The sequence below is a fragment of the Azolla caroliniana genome, unplaced genomic scaffold (assembly GCF_043228905.1).
Source record: "Azolla caroliniana isolate FFs.n. ecotype wild unplaced genomic scaffold, voAzoCaro1.0.p SCAF_14, whole genome shotgun sequence".
NCBI classification, from domain to species: domain Eukaryota; kingdom Viridiplantae; phylum Streptophyta; class Polypodiopsida; order Salviniales; family Salviniaceae; genus Azolla; species Azolla caroliniana.
Window position 1 is genome coordinate 5345308 of NW_028230449.1, and position 16990 is coordinate 5362297.

Sequence of the window (16990 nt, forward strand, 5' to 3'; positions counted from 1 at the left end):
TTGGTTATCATGATTAAAAAGGAATGTAAGAAGTTTGTCTTCACAATATGGAATGTGGGAATTAGAGATAGATAGATTGGTTGATAGATTTTATTATGGTCCTTGGGGGCAGAGAGGGAAAATGTGTGTTGTAATGTGATATGTGTCCTTTTATTATATATGAATGCTATGAGTTGGATGCCTTGTTAACCAAGTCAATTTGGTATTCATTCTATTATTCAAGTCCATGGACTTGGTGACCAAGCTATTTATCACTTGGGAAGAGTTTACTTGAAAAAGGGAGAGAATTAAAAAACGAAAAAAAGACATAGGACCCATTACTCAAAGAAAGAGAAAAAGGAAATCTTAAGAAATTGCTCAGAAACTAGAAAGGAAAGAGAGAAAATGAGATAGAATTTGATCCTTGGGGAGAGAGGGAAAATGTGTGTTGTAATGTGATGTTTGGATGCCTAGTTAACCAAGTCAATTTGCCATCTATTATCCTATTTATTCAAAGTCAATTGCCTTAGTGATCAAGGTATTCATTACTTTGAAAAAGTTCATTTAAAAAAGCGAAAGTATATAGAAAGGACCCATGAACCAAAGAGAGAACAAATCTTAAGGATTTGCTCGGAAAGTGGGCATTATCGCCAATTTTTTGCCAAGTCATGTGCTACCTAAATTTTAATGTGGGGATTATCAACAAAATCTTTTTAAATACGTATGATTGATGTGTGTGGCCCTTGTTATTATAATGAGGTTATGATTTCTTTGTAAGTTTGTGCAGTGTAACCACCTATTCTCACAAATGTTCCCTTTTCTCATTCCATGGCATTGTTTGACTACTTCATTCCTGTTGGCATGTTTTTTTGTTGGGTTTCGTACAAACAGCTCTTAGGTTGTGTTATTTATCATTTCGAGGAGCCTACTTCAATTTGAATCTTCCTATAAATGGCCATCTAGGCATTGCTTGTTAAGCGAGCCAATATTTTAATAAAAAAACATGTTTTTCTTTTTACGTAGTTCACTTTATAATTGGTAATGTGTCGCAATCAATAACACATGAATATAAACATTGAAAAGAATCGGTTGAAAGGTAGGTGATACATGGCTTCAGATACTCAGAATATCCACTAATATACTCCTGCTGCCAATGACATATACTCATGTCACTAATTACATATATTGATACATGCAAAGTCTATATAGTATATACTCATGGTATGTATACTAATGACATATACTCATGTCACTAATGACATCCTAGTGTGAGTAAAATATGCGATACTGACATACACTCATGTCACTCATGGCATACTAATGCCACTATTACATGCAGGACACAACGACATACATGGATGCCAGGGAATCTTATTATGTCAATAAAAACATAAATACGCTTGTGTGCGTGTGTGTGTGTGTGTTGTGGGTATAATCTTTTTCAGTGGTTGGAGCAATCTCGGAATGGGTCTCGAGACATACTTAGTCTTGGTGCTGTACTCATACTTAGTCTTGGGGCTGTACTCATACTAAGTCTTGGGGCTGTACTCATACTAAGCCTTGGTGGGGGCACCATATGTATGTGGCTTAACCTTTTCATGGCCTTCAATTTGTTTTGAAGATCCTCTCCAGTTGCACTTTGGAGGAGCAGCACAAGAGAGTGATGGTGAGCCACAGCTTCAGTCACCTTCCTCTCCCCTGCCCTTCTAACATAAAGAGGTGCATTTTGTGGCAGCCTTGCCAAGGACCTATCCACATTTGAAAAAAAAACTAAATATAAATACATAGTAAAAACAGTGTCTCCAGCAGAGTGAGAAAAATGATTGAAAACAGCCCAATATGCAAGCATTTATTGCATGTTGAAGCACACAACTATAAAGTTATAAAAAAGGTTTCCTCATTCTAAGAACTTTAATGCATGCTACTTATGCTCAGGTCAAGTGAAGGTTTACAAGAAGAAGAGATTCTCTAACTCACCTGGCCTCCACCTCCACTTTCTTCTCCAACATATGACTTAGGTTGTAAAGCCTCTTCACCACAACAGGTTTCTTCCTAACAGCCTCCAACCCACATGGAACTTTGCATACCAGCAGCAGAAGCTTTATAACCTTCGATTGAACTTCTTCATTAGTCCTGAGAGACCGGACATTCAAAGCACAGACTCAAGTAGGTCATTCACCATCCAAGATTACAAGACCTTAGGTTTTTCTCCATCACAACAAAAAGGCATTTACCCAAAATTTATGAAAGAAAACAGTGGAAGGGCACCTTAGTATCTGTTCAGCAATGATTAGAATTGATGAAGGCGGATTAGCCACAAGAGCTGCAAACTCTGGATAGCGAGCAAGGTTTCCTAAGATTGACAGGGAATGCTTCAGAATTTCCTCATGAGGAGGACTACGATTGGTGGTTTGAATAAGCTGCAATAACTTTGGTATGGCTCCTGCTTCTAGCAATCTTTCACAACATAGTTTGGAGTGTTGAGTTGCCAAATCTGAAATCACATCAGGTTGAATTAGATTTGGCATTTTGAAGCTTGGGTCTTACTGTACTATATATAACTATTCACATACAAACATACATATGTATGGATATACGGGTGTACAACGTGACCATGTACCCATGTTTAACAAAAGATACATGTGCACACAGAAATATCAATATATTTATGTCTACACAGGGAGCAACATATATTAGTATACATCAAAAACCTACCAATGGTTGCACATGTATGGAGAATGCCACTGACTGTTTTCTGACTAAGAAGAGCTGCCAATGCCTCAGTAATTCGATACTCTAGACGCATCTTTTGATCAACATTTGCAGCTGTATTCTGCATTCGTTGTCGCAGTGCAGAAAGCTCTTCTTTCAAGTGGTTACTTCTCTGTCTTACCAAAATGCCTCTCCATAGTGCCTGTTTGTTCATCATCAAGAAGATTTCAGAGGGCCATAAAGCTATTAATAATTAAAACGTGTTGAGTCATAAAGCATAGAAAACCATGTAAACCTGAATGACAATTATATTCATCTTTCTTTTGTTATATATCTTGCATGCTCGCCAACCACGGAAATGCCGTTGAATTGTAATGGCCGCATCATTCCGATAAGATAGCATTTGTAAATAGCCAAGCTCACGCTCTCTTGAATCTGATTCAGCATTGTTTGTTACCATTATATGTGCAGATGTAGCTATCGGTTCTTCAGAGGAGCCAGAGATTTCCTGCCAATTGAAACATTTTCCATTAGCTATAGTTGGCACATCATGCCCACAGATTATAAATGCATCAATTAGCAAACGAACAGCACATTTTACGCATATCATTCTAATGCTATCATACCTTTTGGATGTGTATTACATAGACCTGCCTTTGAATCCATCCTCTATAGTAAGCTTGAATAATAGTAGCTGCCCTTGCTAATTTCCCATACCTCCATGCACTTTGAATCTTTTTAGCTGCACGCTTTTGCCTGAGATTCAAGAGATTTCTCTGGAAAATATACTCTCGAACGCATCTCTGAATTACAACTGCTGAATCTCTATAAAGAAGAAATTCTCTTCGTTCCCTTTTACACCGAAACAAGGCTTGCACTCTTATTAAAGCTTCTCTCAACAATTCATACCTCCTTTGTTGGATTCTCCCCCGAAACAAGGCTTGAATTTTCAGTGTGTACTTTCGTAATTCTTGATATTTCTGCCTTTCTTGTTTCCTTCTGACAAAAGCTTGGATTCTGACTACAACTTCTCTAAGCCTCTTGTATTGCATTCTACATATGTAAGACCGCAAAGAGTTCTGAATATTCACAGTAGATGCCCGAAGTTTTAAAAAGGATTGCCTTGCAAGTTGTGCTCGCCAAAAAGCCTGTACTTTGACAACACTTTCTTTCAGCTTTTTGTATCGCATTCTACATATGGAAGACCGCAAACGATTTTGAAGATAGATGGTACATGTTCGAAGCCTCAAAAAGGATTCCCTAACAATCCGCCCTCGCCAAAAAGCTTGGATCCTCACGGCTGCCCGTTGCTTTGTAGCATACTTTATCTCTTCAATCCTCTTAGCATGAAAACTCCTCCAGCTGCTTTGAATCATCTTTACCGACTCCAACAATTTACAGTACCTCAAGCGCTCATATCTGCATCTTACGATAGCTTGAACCTTCACTAAATTATGTCTATAAGTCCGATATTTATTCATCTCTAAGTGGACCCTTATACATTTCTGAATAACAATAGCAGCTTCTCTTTCGATGAGAAAGCTTCTCCTCGTGCTGAATCTTCGCCAAACACATTGGATTTTGGTCACAGCTTCTTCTTTCTGCTTTCTTATAGTCACTGTTCTTTTCCAGCACCTCTGAACAATTACCACCGCATTTCTATACTTCAGGTATCTCATTCGTACATATCTGCCTCTGGTTAGAGCTTGGATCATCACCACATTCTCTCTAAATATCAGGTACTTCTCCCTCTGCTTAATTGATCGAAAAAAACTCTGAATCAGAACAGAAGCTGTTCTTTGCTTAAGGAAGATCTTTCTCATCACACTCATTCGCCAGAAAGCTTGAATTTTTCGTGCTGCAAAATTCAGTTGAGATTCCTTCATTTTAGCTCTCCATCGATTTTGAATAATCAAGCAAGCTCTTCTTTGATTTAAAAACATCTGACGAGAGCACCGAGCCCTCCAAAAGCTTTGTATCCAAAAGACTTGTCTTTTAAGTAAACTAAGTTGGCATCTCACAAGCCATCCTCGGGCATATGCTTGAATAAGGATTGCCGATCTTATCTGATTCTCATGTAAAGATTCTTCTATAGGGAAAGACTTCCTCTTTATCCACCTCTTTACATGTGATTGAATAACAACCACTGCATCAAACTCTCTCCTTACCACAGCCTTCTGCTGCAATTTGCAACCTTGTATGTTCGTAGTTGTTATGCCTATTTAGTAAGGATGCCTCTTAGTTTCGTACGAGAAGAGATAGGCAATGAGTAACAATGTACTATATAAATACCTTTGAGCTCTTGCTCTGATTCCAGCATAGCGATAGCCCCGAATGAAGACTGAACATTTATAGCTGGTCTGTCTGTCAAAGAAATCCATATCATGATTTTGTAAGAGAACATAATCTCGTAAAGATAGAAAAAAACAATGTCCAGGGCACATACGTTTGCACTCTTCTTCTGAATCATTGAGTTGAGATTCCATTAGAACTTCACACTCCAGCTTGGAAAATTCCAGGTCTGCATTCCATCCTAATGCGCAGTTTTTCTCATTTATCTGATAAGCACCATTGAAAAAACTACTCATTGACTTTAAATATCATAAGAATTACAAAACAGAATAAAAAGGAAGAATTCCATAGAGTTGCCAAAGTTTATGAGTATATAAGTACATATTTCTGTTCTAATGTCTAAACCAAAGATATTAACATCATGTTTGTGACCCACAAATCTTAACTTCGAGGTTATGACTGACATACCTTGGGTCTGATCTCTATGAGTCTATGGTAAAGGAATGTGAGAGCAATAATAACACTCTGTTCACACACAAACGGATTGCCATCCATAAAATATGTTGATTGTAATACCTGCAATATATTAGAATTTCCATGTTAAAAACTAGCAAGCATAGAGAATTGTTTGTAATCTTGTCATGTTTTCAAGTTTCAACTAACCTCTGGTATATGTCCAAGCTTACGGATTGCAACAAGGAACAGATCTAGGTTTTGGGCAGCACAGATATTATTTTCTGGAGTAAATAAAAAGGTTTCTTTTGTAGTGCTCTGAAATTCTGCAGTTTCCCCTGTATTCTGCAGAAAAGCTTAACATTTTGAACAAAGGTTTTATGTTTAACATGAAATCTAAGAGAAGTAGAATATTAGGAAGGACAAGAACCTGTTGGAATGAAGATGATCTTGGAATCTTTATTGCTGTCTTTGGTAGAAGTGCAGGGAAATAGTAGTTAATCAAGTAACAAAGAGCTTGTCCATCAGCAAATGATGATGTGAAATCTTTCACTGGAAAACCCGACTTCATTGATATAACCTGCATAAATTTACATATGCTTTTCGTAGAAGGCCTTTCAATTGTTATGAACGGCAAGTACAACCCTTCAATTTTCAGAAATGCATAAGGGTTGTACAAACACATTGGATTTTGATCATTACTATTTGTCCTATGGTTAATTCCATATAGGAGTGCATTTGTTGGTGTAGAATACAAAATATATAACACCAATGGTCTGGAGCTTTCAAACAATGAGGATGTACAAGTGGTATCAAAGCATTTCTAGATCATTTCGACTTCAGCTATGTAATTATGGTAAAGATGCCTGTACCTGTGCCCATAGTAGCAGTAAATTGATAAGAGACACAAAATCCCCTTTACTGGAAGCCTTCAAACCAACAAAATATTGAGGTAAATACATTTCCAACAAAAAGAATTTACGGCCCTTCACATTTATAAATTGTTCCATATTTTATATATACCAGTGCACATGGTTGAATATGATGAATTTCTTCATGAAGTCTCTTAACGTTCACTAGCATTGGCATCTGATCCAAATGACAAGCTCGTAGTCAGACACGATGAGACAAGAAACCAAGTAAGACTCTCCAAAGCATATATGCTCGACAAAAATACCATTCGCAGATTTTCTTTTAAATACATTGTTCTGCAGAAATACTAAATAGTTCATGGCATTCTTACTTGCAAATGAAGCATGATGTTCCAAAGAAGAGAAACAACTTTTTCTTGGTACCCCCCCGCCAGATCATCAGCTGTGATTATACGTCCGCATGAGTCTAGGAGCGGTACTCCTGCACTTTGCAATCGTTCTAAAGCAACCCTACAATTATGGATATGACGTCTTGGTCGATCTGATGGAAGCTTTACCTTCTGCCATCCAAAAAACACATTATGTTATTAACTGATAGAAACAATACTCTTATACTTAAAGTAGGTGTAAATTACAAGTTTTGGTATAGCCTTTACCATAAGAATAGAAGTATCACCAAGAAGTATTTGTACTAGTCGGCATAGACGCACACCATCTTGAAGGTCTTCTATTAAGTTGTTTACCTCAAAGTTGTAATCTGCTAAACCAGCCTGAAGATGCATTCAAATTATTTAGACCAAGGATAGTAAATGAAGCAATTAAGTCAGCAAAAGTATATACAGACAAACAATACAATGGAACTTCAATCAAAGAATGACCTGAACATGCGTGACATGGTATCGCAGGACACCTAGATGTCCAACAACATCACCTTCACCATGCATTGAGTTGAGGAGAAATTCTGTGAAAACAAGATATTGGTCCACTTTCCATATTTATTGTTGAAAAAGCTGAATGCAATTTCTGACATCCACAGCCTTTTTTACCTTGTAAAGCCTGTCGACTTGACTTAATATTTCTGTTTATGTGAAACAAGCGAGGTGAGCCACCATCGATTCCATCGATGCCACATGCCAGTGGAAGAGTTCTCTCACATTTTGCCTTGTCTAGAGTGAGGACAAACAAAAGGAGTCTCTTCAATATCACTCTACCCAAAGCCTCATTATATCCTTGTTTGTACAATCCTTCAATTTTCCTGCAATTCAACATTTTCCACTAATATATCCTTTGGCAACACATCCCTGAAAAGAAATATATATATTTCCATTTGAAAATGATGAGCACGTAAAGAAAACTAACTTGTTCGTTGCATGGTGCTTTGCCAATCCAGGATGAGTCATGAAGTGTCTCTCTATAATCCATCTTAGAACTGTATTTTGGGTTTCTTTCTCCTCCTCAGCATTCTGTTGGCTGGAGCAGTCGAATGGGCATTCAAGCTTATCTGAGACAAGAAGAGCACCATGACCAAGTACTACATGCAAACCCATTTTCAACCATGGAGTGTTGTAACTCAGCATAGCTTGTATAAACTTTTCCTTGAGGGCCACATCAGTTAACATGGTATATCCATCCTTCATTTTTAATCTACCCTCATCAATATGCTGTAAAACAATATAAAACAGACATCCCAACATTTAAGGCTGTGTAGAAATATGCATTTGAGGATTATATTTATCCTTCCCTTCATTTTTAATCTACCCTCATCAATATGCTGTAAAACAATATAAAACAGACATCCCAACATTTAAGGCTGTGTAGAAATATGCATTTGAGGATTATATTTATCCTTCCCCTTTAATCTACCCTCAATTAAATGAGACAGGGTCAATTCAAAACTACATATCGCATATAAGCAAAATTCAGAATTTAGAATTATATGAGTAACATCAGGATTATATCCAGCCTTCATCTTTAATCTACGCTCAAGTATATGCTGCACAAATCAATTTAAAAGAAAATTTTTAATATTGACTGGGATCAGCATATGGGGGACATATGAAAGTATTAGGGTTACATAGAGGATACTTGAACTTAGGGTCAGGGGAAACAATTTTTGGGGGTTATAAACAAGTTACTATGGTTATATGAATAAACCTAGATCTACATGATTCAATGTTTTCAGAAAAAAGTGGTAGGTTTACATAAAACAATTTAGAGTTAGATTAAGAAAATTAGAGCTGTCGATTTAGTTTAACAAAGTTGGGTTACATAGACAAAAATAGGGCTACACAAATTTAATGTTATATATACAAAAATTTAGAGACTCACTTTTGCCAAATTGATCATGGTGTGTATGACATCTTCTCTGCTTTTCACATTGAGCAATGGTTCAAGCCGAGAACGGAGTACCGAGATGGAGCATATGGGTAGCAAGGAGGCATCCAAAGGAAGATTTTCTTTCATCAACTTTGGTTTAGAAGAACTATTTCTTCTATCAGACATCAGAAACTGCCTCCCCAATGGGCTGTCCAATAGCGTAAATTTTTCAGCCTTAATGGACGAATGTGTTGTTCCACTATGATCATGCACAGAAGAAGAGATTATAGATGACCTGTCACTGCTTAACATACAACAACTAGTCTCCGAATCGGTATCATTCATTCCAAATTTCTTCACTTCCACAGGTTCAGGAAGAGTATCACACATACCAGATTTCTTCATTCGAGAAAGTTCAAGAATTGCCTCATTAATGCCACAATTTTTTGTGAGGATAGGCTCAAGATTTGTATTCATACCACAATTTCTAGCTTGCAAAGGCTCGGTCAGAGTACCAATTATATCACGGCTGTTTGCTCGTTTTGTCTGAAGCATTGTATCAGTCACGCCACAATTCTTTCCTTGGATAGGCTCAAGACTGGTATGAGTCATTCCACAATTTTCACCTCGCATAGAAGGCAGGGGAAGTTTATTCAGCATACCACATTTCCTCGCATGCATCGGTTCAAGAATAACATGATTAAGCCAAGCTAAATAAGCCTTTTCTTGAGCTTCGAGAGAGATTTTACTTCGATCTTGCTCATTTCGGGAAGCTTCAATTCGTTCGCTTTCCATCTCTTTGAGCTTCATAGCCGCCTTTTGCTTGATTTTCTTGGAAGACAAAGGAATTGGGCATTTTGTCTGCGACAATGGAGTGCTAGGAAAGAGGTTTTCTTGGGAGAAATTAAGTTTCGCGACAGAGCTTCTTCTTATGGGGCTACAGAAATGATGATCGGTTCCAAACTTGAAAGTACTGTGAGTAGCATGAGAGGTCTCACCTTTCGTAGAGGAAGAAGAAGAAGAAGATGATGATGATGATGAAACCCTTCTATATTTCTCATCTGTGTGAGGAAGAGTTCTCTGCTGTTGAGGAGGTTTGCTCAGAGGGGTTTTCTGTGCAGACGGAGGAAGAGAAACCCCCTCACTGATGCGACCATCTGAAGAATAAGTGAAGATTAGGGAGGTCTGACGAAGATGCTGATGGTTTTGGGATTCGGCTCTTTGAGAAGCCATTGATCGATCGATCGATGAGAGAGAAAGGAAGGCTCCCTTTCTTAATCACAGGCATGTATTGGGGGGGGTTCCTTCAGAAACAGAAACAGAGGAGGAGGAGGAAGAAGCCATAGCTGAATAATGAAGCCATAGTTCAGAGAAGGCAAGGCGCGAATAGAGACCGTTGCAAAAAGCTCAATGTGTATACATACACAAAAGAGAAAGGAGAAAATGAAATGAAAGAAAGAAGAAGAAGGAGGAGGAGGAGGAGGTATGTTGTATGTATGTATGTATGTATGTATGTATGTATGTATATGTGTATCATGTATGTATGTATGTATGTATATGTGTATCATGTATGTATGTATATGTGTATCATGTATGTATGTATGTATGTATGTATGTATGTATGTATGTATGTATGTATATGTGTATCATGTATGTATGTATGTGTGTATGTATGTATGTATGTATGTATATGTGTATCATGTATGTATGTATGTATGTATGTATGTATGTATGTATGTATGTATGTATGTATGTATATATGTATGTATGTATGTGTGTGTCTATGTTTCTATGTATGTATGTATGTATGTGTGTGTGTATGTTTCTATGTATGTGTGTAAGTGTGTGTGTGTGTGTGTGTGTGTGTGTGTGTGTGTGTGTGTGTATCAAGTCATTTCTGTGGAGATGTCATCCAACATCTCAGGGAATTGTAACATTCGCCATGAATGATGTGTTTAGAATTCTTTTAAAACATTCGCCACGCCTTGGAAACAAATTCTCAACTTATCCAAATGCGACCTTTTTAGCAGAAACGTTGCAATATTCAATGTCGTTAGAGTCACAATCTTTTGTATGCTCAACAAAAGCATTTGTCCACAAGGTGAAGAAAGAAAGAAGGCTTCTCATGTCCCTAGCCTTTGGATTGGATGGAGATAGGAGAGAATAGAGAGATAGACTAATCCAAGATAACATGGGAAGAGAATGATAGAAAATGAGCAAATCAATAACACAAACATTACATAGTACATACACGAAGAAATGATTGAAATCATTATGCAAACACTCTAAACATAATAGCCTCATATTTCTCACTGGATAATAATATGATTACCACAAAACTCACGCCCCCCCCCATGATTACCTCCTAGTATTCTTACATGTATAAGAATATAAATCGAAACTAAAAAGTTGCTCAAACCATGAGACCGTATCAAAAAGTAAGCCTATTGTATCTCAGTGACCATGTTGCCTAGAATTTGGGGAAAATTACAAAGAATCGCCGCTTCGTGATATGCCTCATGCAAGTAAAAAGTTTTAATCCATAGCTTTGAGAAATGAATAGTGTTGGAGGATTTGAAATGTGTCCCAAGTTTGAACTGCCCTTTTTTTCCCCCAAAACAAACTACCCAAATTTGATTTTGGAATATAATGATTTTTCATATGACAACATTATAGGTTCCTTTACCTTTAATGATCATTTTTAAATGTATGCAATAGCAATCATCTTAAGGTAAAAATAGACAAAACACTCTACAATGTGTCATACAACCTTTTTAAAAATTGCTTTACACCCACCATGATTTGGCTTTTTGGCTCCTCCATAATCTGCCTTATCATTTGTGTTAACCTTAATTTAGTCACACAACATTAGTACACATATGTTGCACAAATAGTAATGATCATATCCAATCACTCATTTGATCATCAGATTGTCCATTTACTACAAACAAGCAATCAATGCACAATTGGCAAGGTTGACACACTATCCTATATGATAAATCAAATTCAATACTCATGCTAGAAAATCGTAAATAAACTCCCAAATTAAGTAAGAGATTACCTCAATTGCATAATCCACCATTTTAACTTCCCAAAATTAAACAATGGAACTTCATTTGAAACAAATTGGCATGAAGTTTCTTATATTTGACACGTTTTAGTTTGCAAGGACAGTTGGAGAAAGCCATCTAACGTCATCTTGAGGGGAAGTTTTTGAAATTGACATGATCTAATGAAGGCTTTGGGCAACCTAAGATGAAAATGTGTTGCATTACAACATGGAACAAATGCAAATATTTGTCCACAAAGTGAATATCATACTCAATATAAGGAATATTGTAGTAAAATCTAACAGAGTTTCCTTCTTGTTGTCTAGCACATTAGTAAGCTAAGCAATCATAAATAAATTTAGCAACATCTTTCCTTACATAATGCAACAAAAAACAATAGTTAGAAATTTGATAACCTTGATTTAATGTGTGTTTATGGAAAAGGAAAGGAAACACATGATTATTCCTTTCACAGAAATAAAAATACTAGCATGCACAAAATAAGATTTAACATTCAGTTTTTTCTTGTGCTCAAATTGATAAAGAACATTGAGATCATTAATGTTGTAAAAATTGAGGGAATATTGAATATCATGAATTTGGGACGTGAGAATTCGTGCATCTACACCAACATTTTCTTTCCCAAGTTTATATTGAATAATTGGGTGGAAAGTTTGAATAAAAGAAATATGAGTGGATGGCGTAAAATATGTTTTGATGACTAATGTTTTTTTTAAACCAAAAAAACACTACTTCGCATCAGTTAGCAAACAAAATACAACAAAGTTCAACATGAATCCATAGTAGAATCAATATACATACATATATAACACATGTCACGAAGAACTAACAAAAAAAAACTAGCAAAATTCATGCGGCCCTTATCCCCAACAAAACTGAAATATACCCCATTTTACCCCGACTCTACTTATCCCAACGTACCCTTTTATAACAAAGTTATCTGGATAACACAACTATGGTAAACCACTTGTGCTCTAGCGATACACATATATTTACATCCCATGTATAATATTGGGAGTCGTCGGCAGAAATAACTACCTAGGCACATGGTAGTTCCACTTAGGCATCGTCGAAGATTCAAGACCATCATGAGAGACCGCCCCATTTCAACAATAACTTTGACCTTGCCCTTTCTGCTTCATTTGATTCCCCTTTAATTGAGTCATACCGTCTGCTCAACCAAGCCATTAGCTCAAACCAAATATTTAACATCACCTCACCACATGAGAGCTTTTGCCACTAAAAAACAAACTTACAACGAATGGTCCAAATGTGCTAGACCGATAAGCACGCTACCATAAGCCAAATCTCCTCAAAAAATTCTGAATTTGTGTCAGGCCTCACCCCATCACATTGGAACACACGCTACCACCCTGCACTATAAATCCATATCCCTGTGGGTTAAACTATTTTGCCTAGTCTTCCCCTTTTAGTGTCAAACCCTGTATGGAACCCCACACAACGTTCCCAGTTACACCGCAAGCTGCCACGATTTTGAGGCTTCTACTCCAAATGCTAATTGTCTCTGTACAATTCCTGAAACAATGAGAGAGTGATTCCAAAGAATGTCGACATAACTTACAACCAACCTCACCACCACAGGAACTCGACTACTCCCTTATAGGTACCGCCTTGTGGCAATGAAGCCATAACTAGACCTTGGTTTTTTCTGGCATATTGAACACCCATAGACTCCTCCAAAACGACTTTAGGAGGTCATTTGATATGCCTTTATCCTTCCAACTATCGCAAATATTTACAATAACCACCGATTTCGAGCCAACGATTCGTCTTCCTAGCTTAGTATTGTACTCAAAAAACGTTTTCAGTTTGTTTGTTCCTGGCGTCTGCCACCATACCTTCAATGGATCCCATTCCAAATCATATAAGGGTTTGTTGTCTAAAAGCCATATTTTACAATCATGATCAAGTATCTTAGGGTCTGGGTTCAATTGCCACCTCTTACCCTCCAACAGTACCACCTACATTGCCACCCACCTGCCATCATCCGTCAATGCACTTAGGTTACCCCACAAACACTCCTCGTTAGTTGAGCACCTGCCAGGGATAAGCTGTGCATCACCCTCACCTAGAAACCAACATGATCAAACTCCCTCTTCCGTGTTCAACTTACCTAATCCATCAATGAACTAATATCAACTGGGTCACCTTCACTAGTGATCCAGTAAACCTATGTAAAGAATCAATTGTGATTCTTGTGTAGCGGAAGAGATGTGTGTTATGTGTATGTGTGAGAGGAAAGAGGAGAGGAGAGAAACACAAGATGGATAAGAGACAAAATGAAGTACTCAAGGAGAAGGAGATGTATATTAACAAGGAGAATATGATAAATGAAAATGTAGCATTATAAGGAATCACAACCAACATAGTATGAAGTATGAGGAGGGTGCTTTATATAGAGTCACCCTCTCTCTTCATTAACTTACAACAACCACTCTCTCTCTTGGGGAATGTGAAGACTCATAGTCATGGGGAATATGTAACTCATTAGTTATGTGTCATAGAATATGATTCTATGACACATAGTTAATGTGTAGAGAGTAGTAGTGTGACTCTTGACCTTTGAGTAATCATAGATTCTCAAAAGGTGTGTTCACACGTTGTGCTATGTTGAGCTTGATTCTCAACAACCTACTACTACCAACCTGACCCTCCCGCCTTTTCATGTTAAAAACTTCCCAATCTCTTACCGACCTAACCTTGTACCCTAACATCCTCCCCCAAGGCAAGGATTTTGTTTTGTGCAAGCATCATATCGTCTTCGATTCTAATCCTCGGGCTCCAAAACAACGGTTGTCGTAGCCATTCATCCAATGCCCATCCAATGTTTTCGATTGCATTAAGACCAACCCTTCTCTTAAACTTGACCAAGCCTTCATTATGGTGTGAACCACCCTATCCTCCATGCTAGGTGGTTCTTTCAACTTTAGACTTGGACTGAACAACTGTAGAAAATAAGATGTAGACGCTTGTACACAGACACAGTTGGCCGAGTTGAACAATGACAACAATTAGGTAAATACAGGAATGGAAAATACGCAATGTGTGTGTGTGTGAGAGAGAGAGAGTGAGTAGACAACAAATCTCAATTCAAAATCACAACACTTTGTACATCAAAACGTGCTCAGTGAGCACTCTTTAAACAAGTCCTCAAAAGGACTGACAGGTACTTCAATGCTCATGAATGAGCTACTGACCTTTGGCAAGCTCTTATTGGACCGTGATGATTGTTGCTTCGTCCATCTTTGACTTTGTTTTTTTCTGTTGTCATGGGTGGCCCTCAACACTTGTAATTCGGCAACTTGTGCTGACCATGTCTTCCAGCCTTTGTCCAAGGATTCGAGCACCATCCGTTGCGTCTTGGCCTCGTGCTCCAATGAAATGAGGCGTACTTTCTCTTCTCCCATGCTCACTTTGTACTGCATCATGGCCAGTTCCCTCCTCATTTCGGCAAGTCAGACTTTTGTTGAACCTTGATCGAACTTTAGCTTTGCTTATGCCACTAATAACGCTAGGTGCTTTTGTTCATATTTGGCCTCGAGTACACTGTACTTCTTGGTTAGTTCATCTTTATCTAGACTAAGTTCGTGTTAGGATTGTGACTGGCCACAACCAGTTTACACACTTCCATATGCGGGTGCAAGGAACGAGAACGATAGTGCTTAGACAAAAATTAGAAGTACATGAAATGAGAGAGCACAGAGACACAAGATGTTTTACGTGGAAAACCCAAATGGGAAAAACCACGGTGTCGTGATGTGGCGTGTGCACTGTGAGAAAAAGCGAGCTTCCACGCACATCATATGAAATAATATATAAATGGAAATAATAATTATAAGTATAAATGACTTGTAGTAGCTTAGTGGTTAAGGCTTATAAATATATATAGAGAGGTGTAGAGTTCAAGTCTCTCTTTCCTATAAATCAACGAGTATTTTGCTCCCCATCTATTTTTGTGATAAAGGGAAAAAAACAAAGAAGCATGTAATGTTAAAATAGGCGTCTCTTTCCTCTATAAGAGGGGAGGAGTAGGGCTTAGTATGGGGTCGCCCATTTTGCCTTAGGGGTGTACTAGTAGGGTTTCATCTTCTCCTCCTCTTCTTCGTGGGTTAGGGTTTTGTAGCCTCCCTTTCTCCTTATCCTTTTTTCCTTCTTCTTTTTCTTGTAGGGTTAGGGTTTGAGAGCTTCTTCTTTTTACTTTTCTATCTTTCTCCTTGTTGAGAATCAAGCTCAACCTAGTCTAGTGTGTGAACACACCCTTGAGAGTGTGCACTCAAAGGTCAAGAGTCACACCACTACTCTCTACACATTAACTATGTGTCATAGAATCATATTCTATGACACATAACTAATGAGTTTTCACATTCCCCATGACCCATGAGCGTCAGTAGTTAATGAAGAGAGAGAGTGACTATATAAAGCACTCTCCTCATACTTTGTAATTAGGTCGATTAATCTCCTTTGTAAAATACATCTTCTTGTCTATTCCATTGTTGTTCAAAATTCTATCTATCTTGTGTTTCTCTTTCACTCACTCTCTCTCTCTCTCTCACACACACACACACACACACACACACTCACAACACATATCTCTAGTCTATTCCGTTACACAAGAATCACCACCGATTCTTTACATGGTATCAGCGCGGTTTGGTAGCTTGATCTAGCCCATCCGCGTGTGTTGTGCTTCACGCCGACGTTCAAGAAGAATCGGCTCATCGCTATCGTAGTGTAGCTACATAGCTCGTATTCAAGAGAGAAGATGTTGGGATTACTGTCCCTTTCGGATGGGATGGTCGGATATCGGAGATGAATGCCGACAAGCCCGGTTTCGGTTTCGGAATCGGATGATGAAGACCCCGGCTTCGGAGCCGGATGACGAATGTACCCGGAGCGAGATCCGGATGCGGGGACATATCTGTGAATATGTTTGCCAAGGGCCCTTGAGGCTATAGTTGTAAATAGCCCCAAAGTCATATGTGTATAAATATGACTTAGGGCAAACAGTTTTATGTTGCTTATCATTTTTCTGTTTTTCCACTCAAGAGGAGTGAAGAGAGAGCAGCCGCGAGAGAGATAGAGCGTGAGAGAGGAAGAGGTCGACGCCTCTGTGTATTTCCGCCGCCTGTGGCGAAGACAGCGAGCTCAAGGTCGTCGCCTTGCAGCTCGCCATTGTATATTTCTCTGTGCATAGTTTTGGTTCGGAGTCTTGTACTCCCGTGGTTTTTCCCGTACAGGGTTTTCCACGTTAAATCGTGTGTCCACTCTATTTCT

General features: G+C 38.2%; 1 protein-coding gene across 2 annotated transcripts; it reads right to left on the reverse strand.

The window, feature by feature from the left end:
- Window positions 1–1023: 1023 nt before the first annotated feature.
- LOC147855349 (binding / calmodulin binding protein) lies at window positions 1024–9868 on the reverse strand. 2 transcript variants are annotated; one of them, XM_087330041.1, is made up of 20 exons: window positions 8637–9868; window positions 7668–7969; window positions 7355–7563; window positions 7187–7269; window positions 6965–7078; window positions 6680–6868; window positions 6460–6525; window positions 6309–6365; window positions 5867–6016; window positions 5647–5781; window positions 5452–5559; window positions 5138–5249; window positions 4984–5055; window positions 3631–4909; window positions 3318–3561; window positions 2987–3199; window positions 2695–2893; window positions 2248–2473; window positions 1957–2112; window positions 1024–1727 (listed from the first exon to the last, which is right to left on the reverse strand). In XM_087330041.1, exons 1-20 carry the CDS (start codon window positions 9855–9857, stop codon window positions 1421–1423), a joined length of 5442 nt encoding a protein of 1813 aa, XP_087186167.1. In that variant the 5' UTR covers window positions 9858–9868; the 3' UTR covers window positions 1024–1420. The 2 variants fall into 2 exon arrangements, with proteins under 2 accessions (XP_087186167.1, XP_087186166.1); XM_087330040.1 differs by having other exon boundaries at window positions 3318–4909.
- Window positions 9869–16990: the final 7122 nt, after the last annotated feature.

Bases quoted from the DNA above. Each gene is read 5' to 3' on its own strand.
- LOC147855349 (XM_087330040.1), bottom strand. From the start codon at position 9,857: ATGGCTTCTCAAAGAGCCGAATCCCAAAACCATCAGCATCTTCGTCAG. The intron at 5,560-5,646 runs GTTAGTTGAAAC...AATATATTGCAG, and splicing joins AGCTTGGACATATACCAGAG to GTATTACAATCAACATATTT. The intron at 3,200-3,317 runs GTATGATAGCAT...TTCAATTGGCAG, and splicing joins ATGTAATACACATCCAAAAG to GAAATCTCTGGCTCCTCTGA.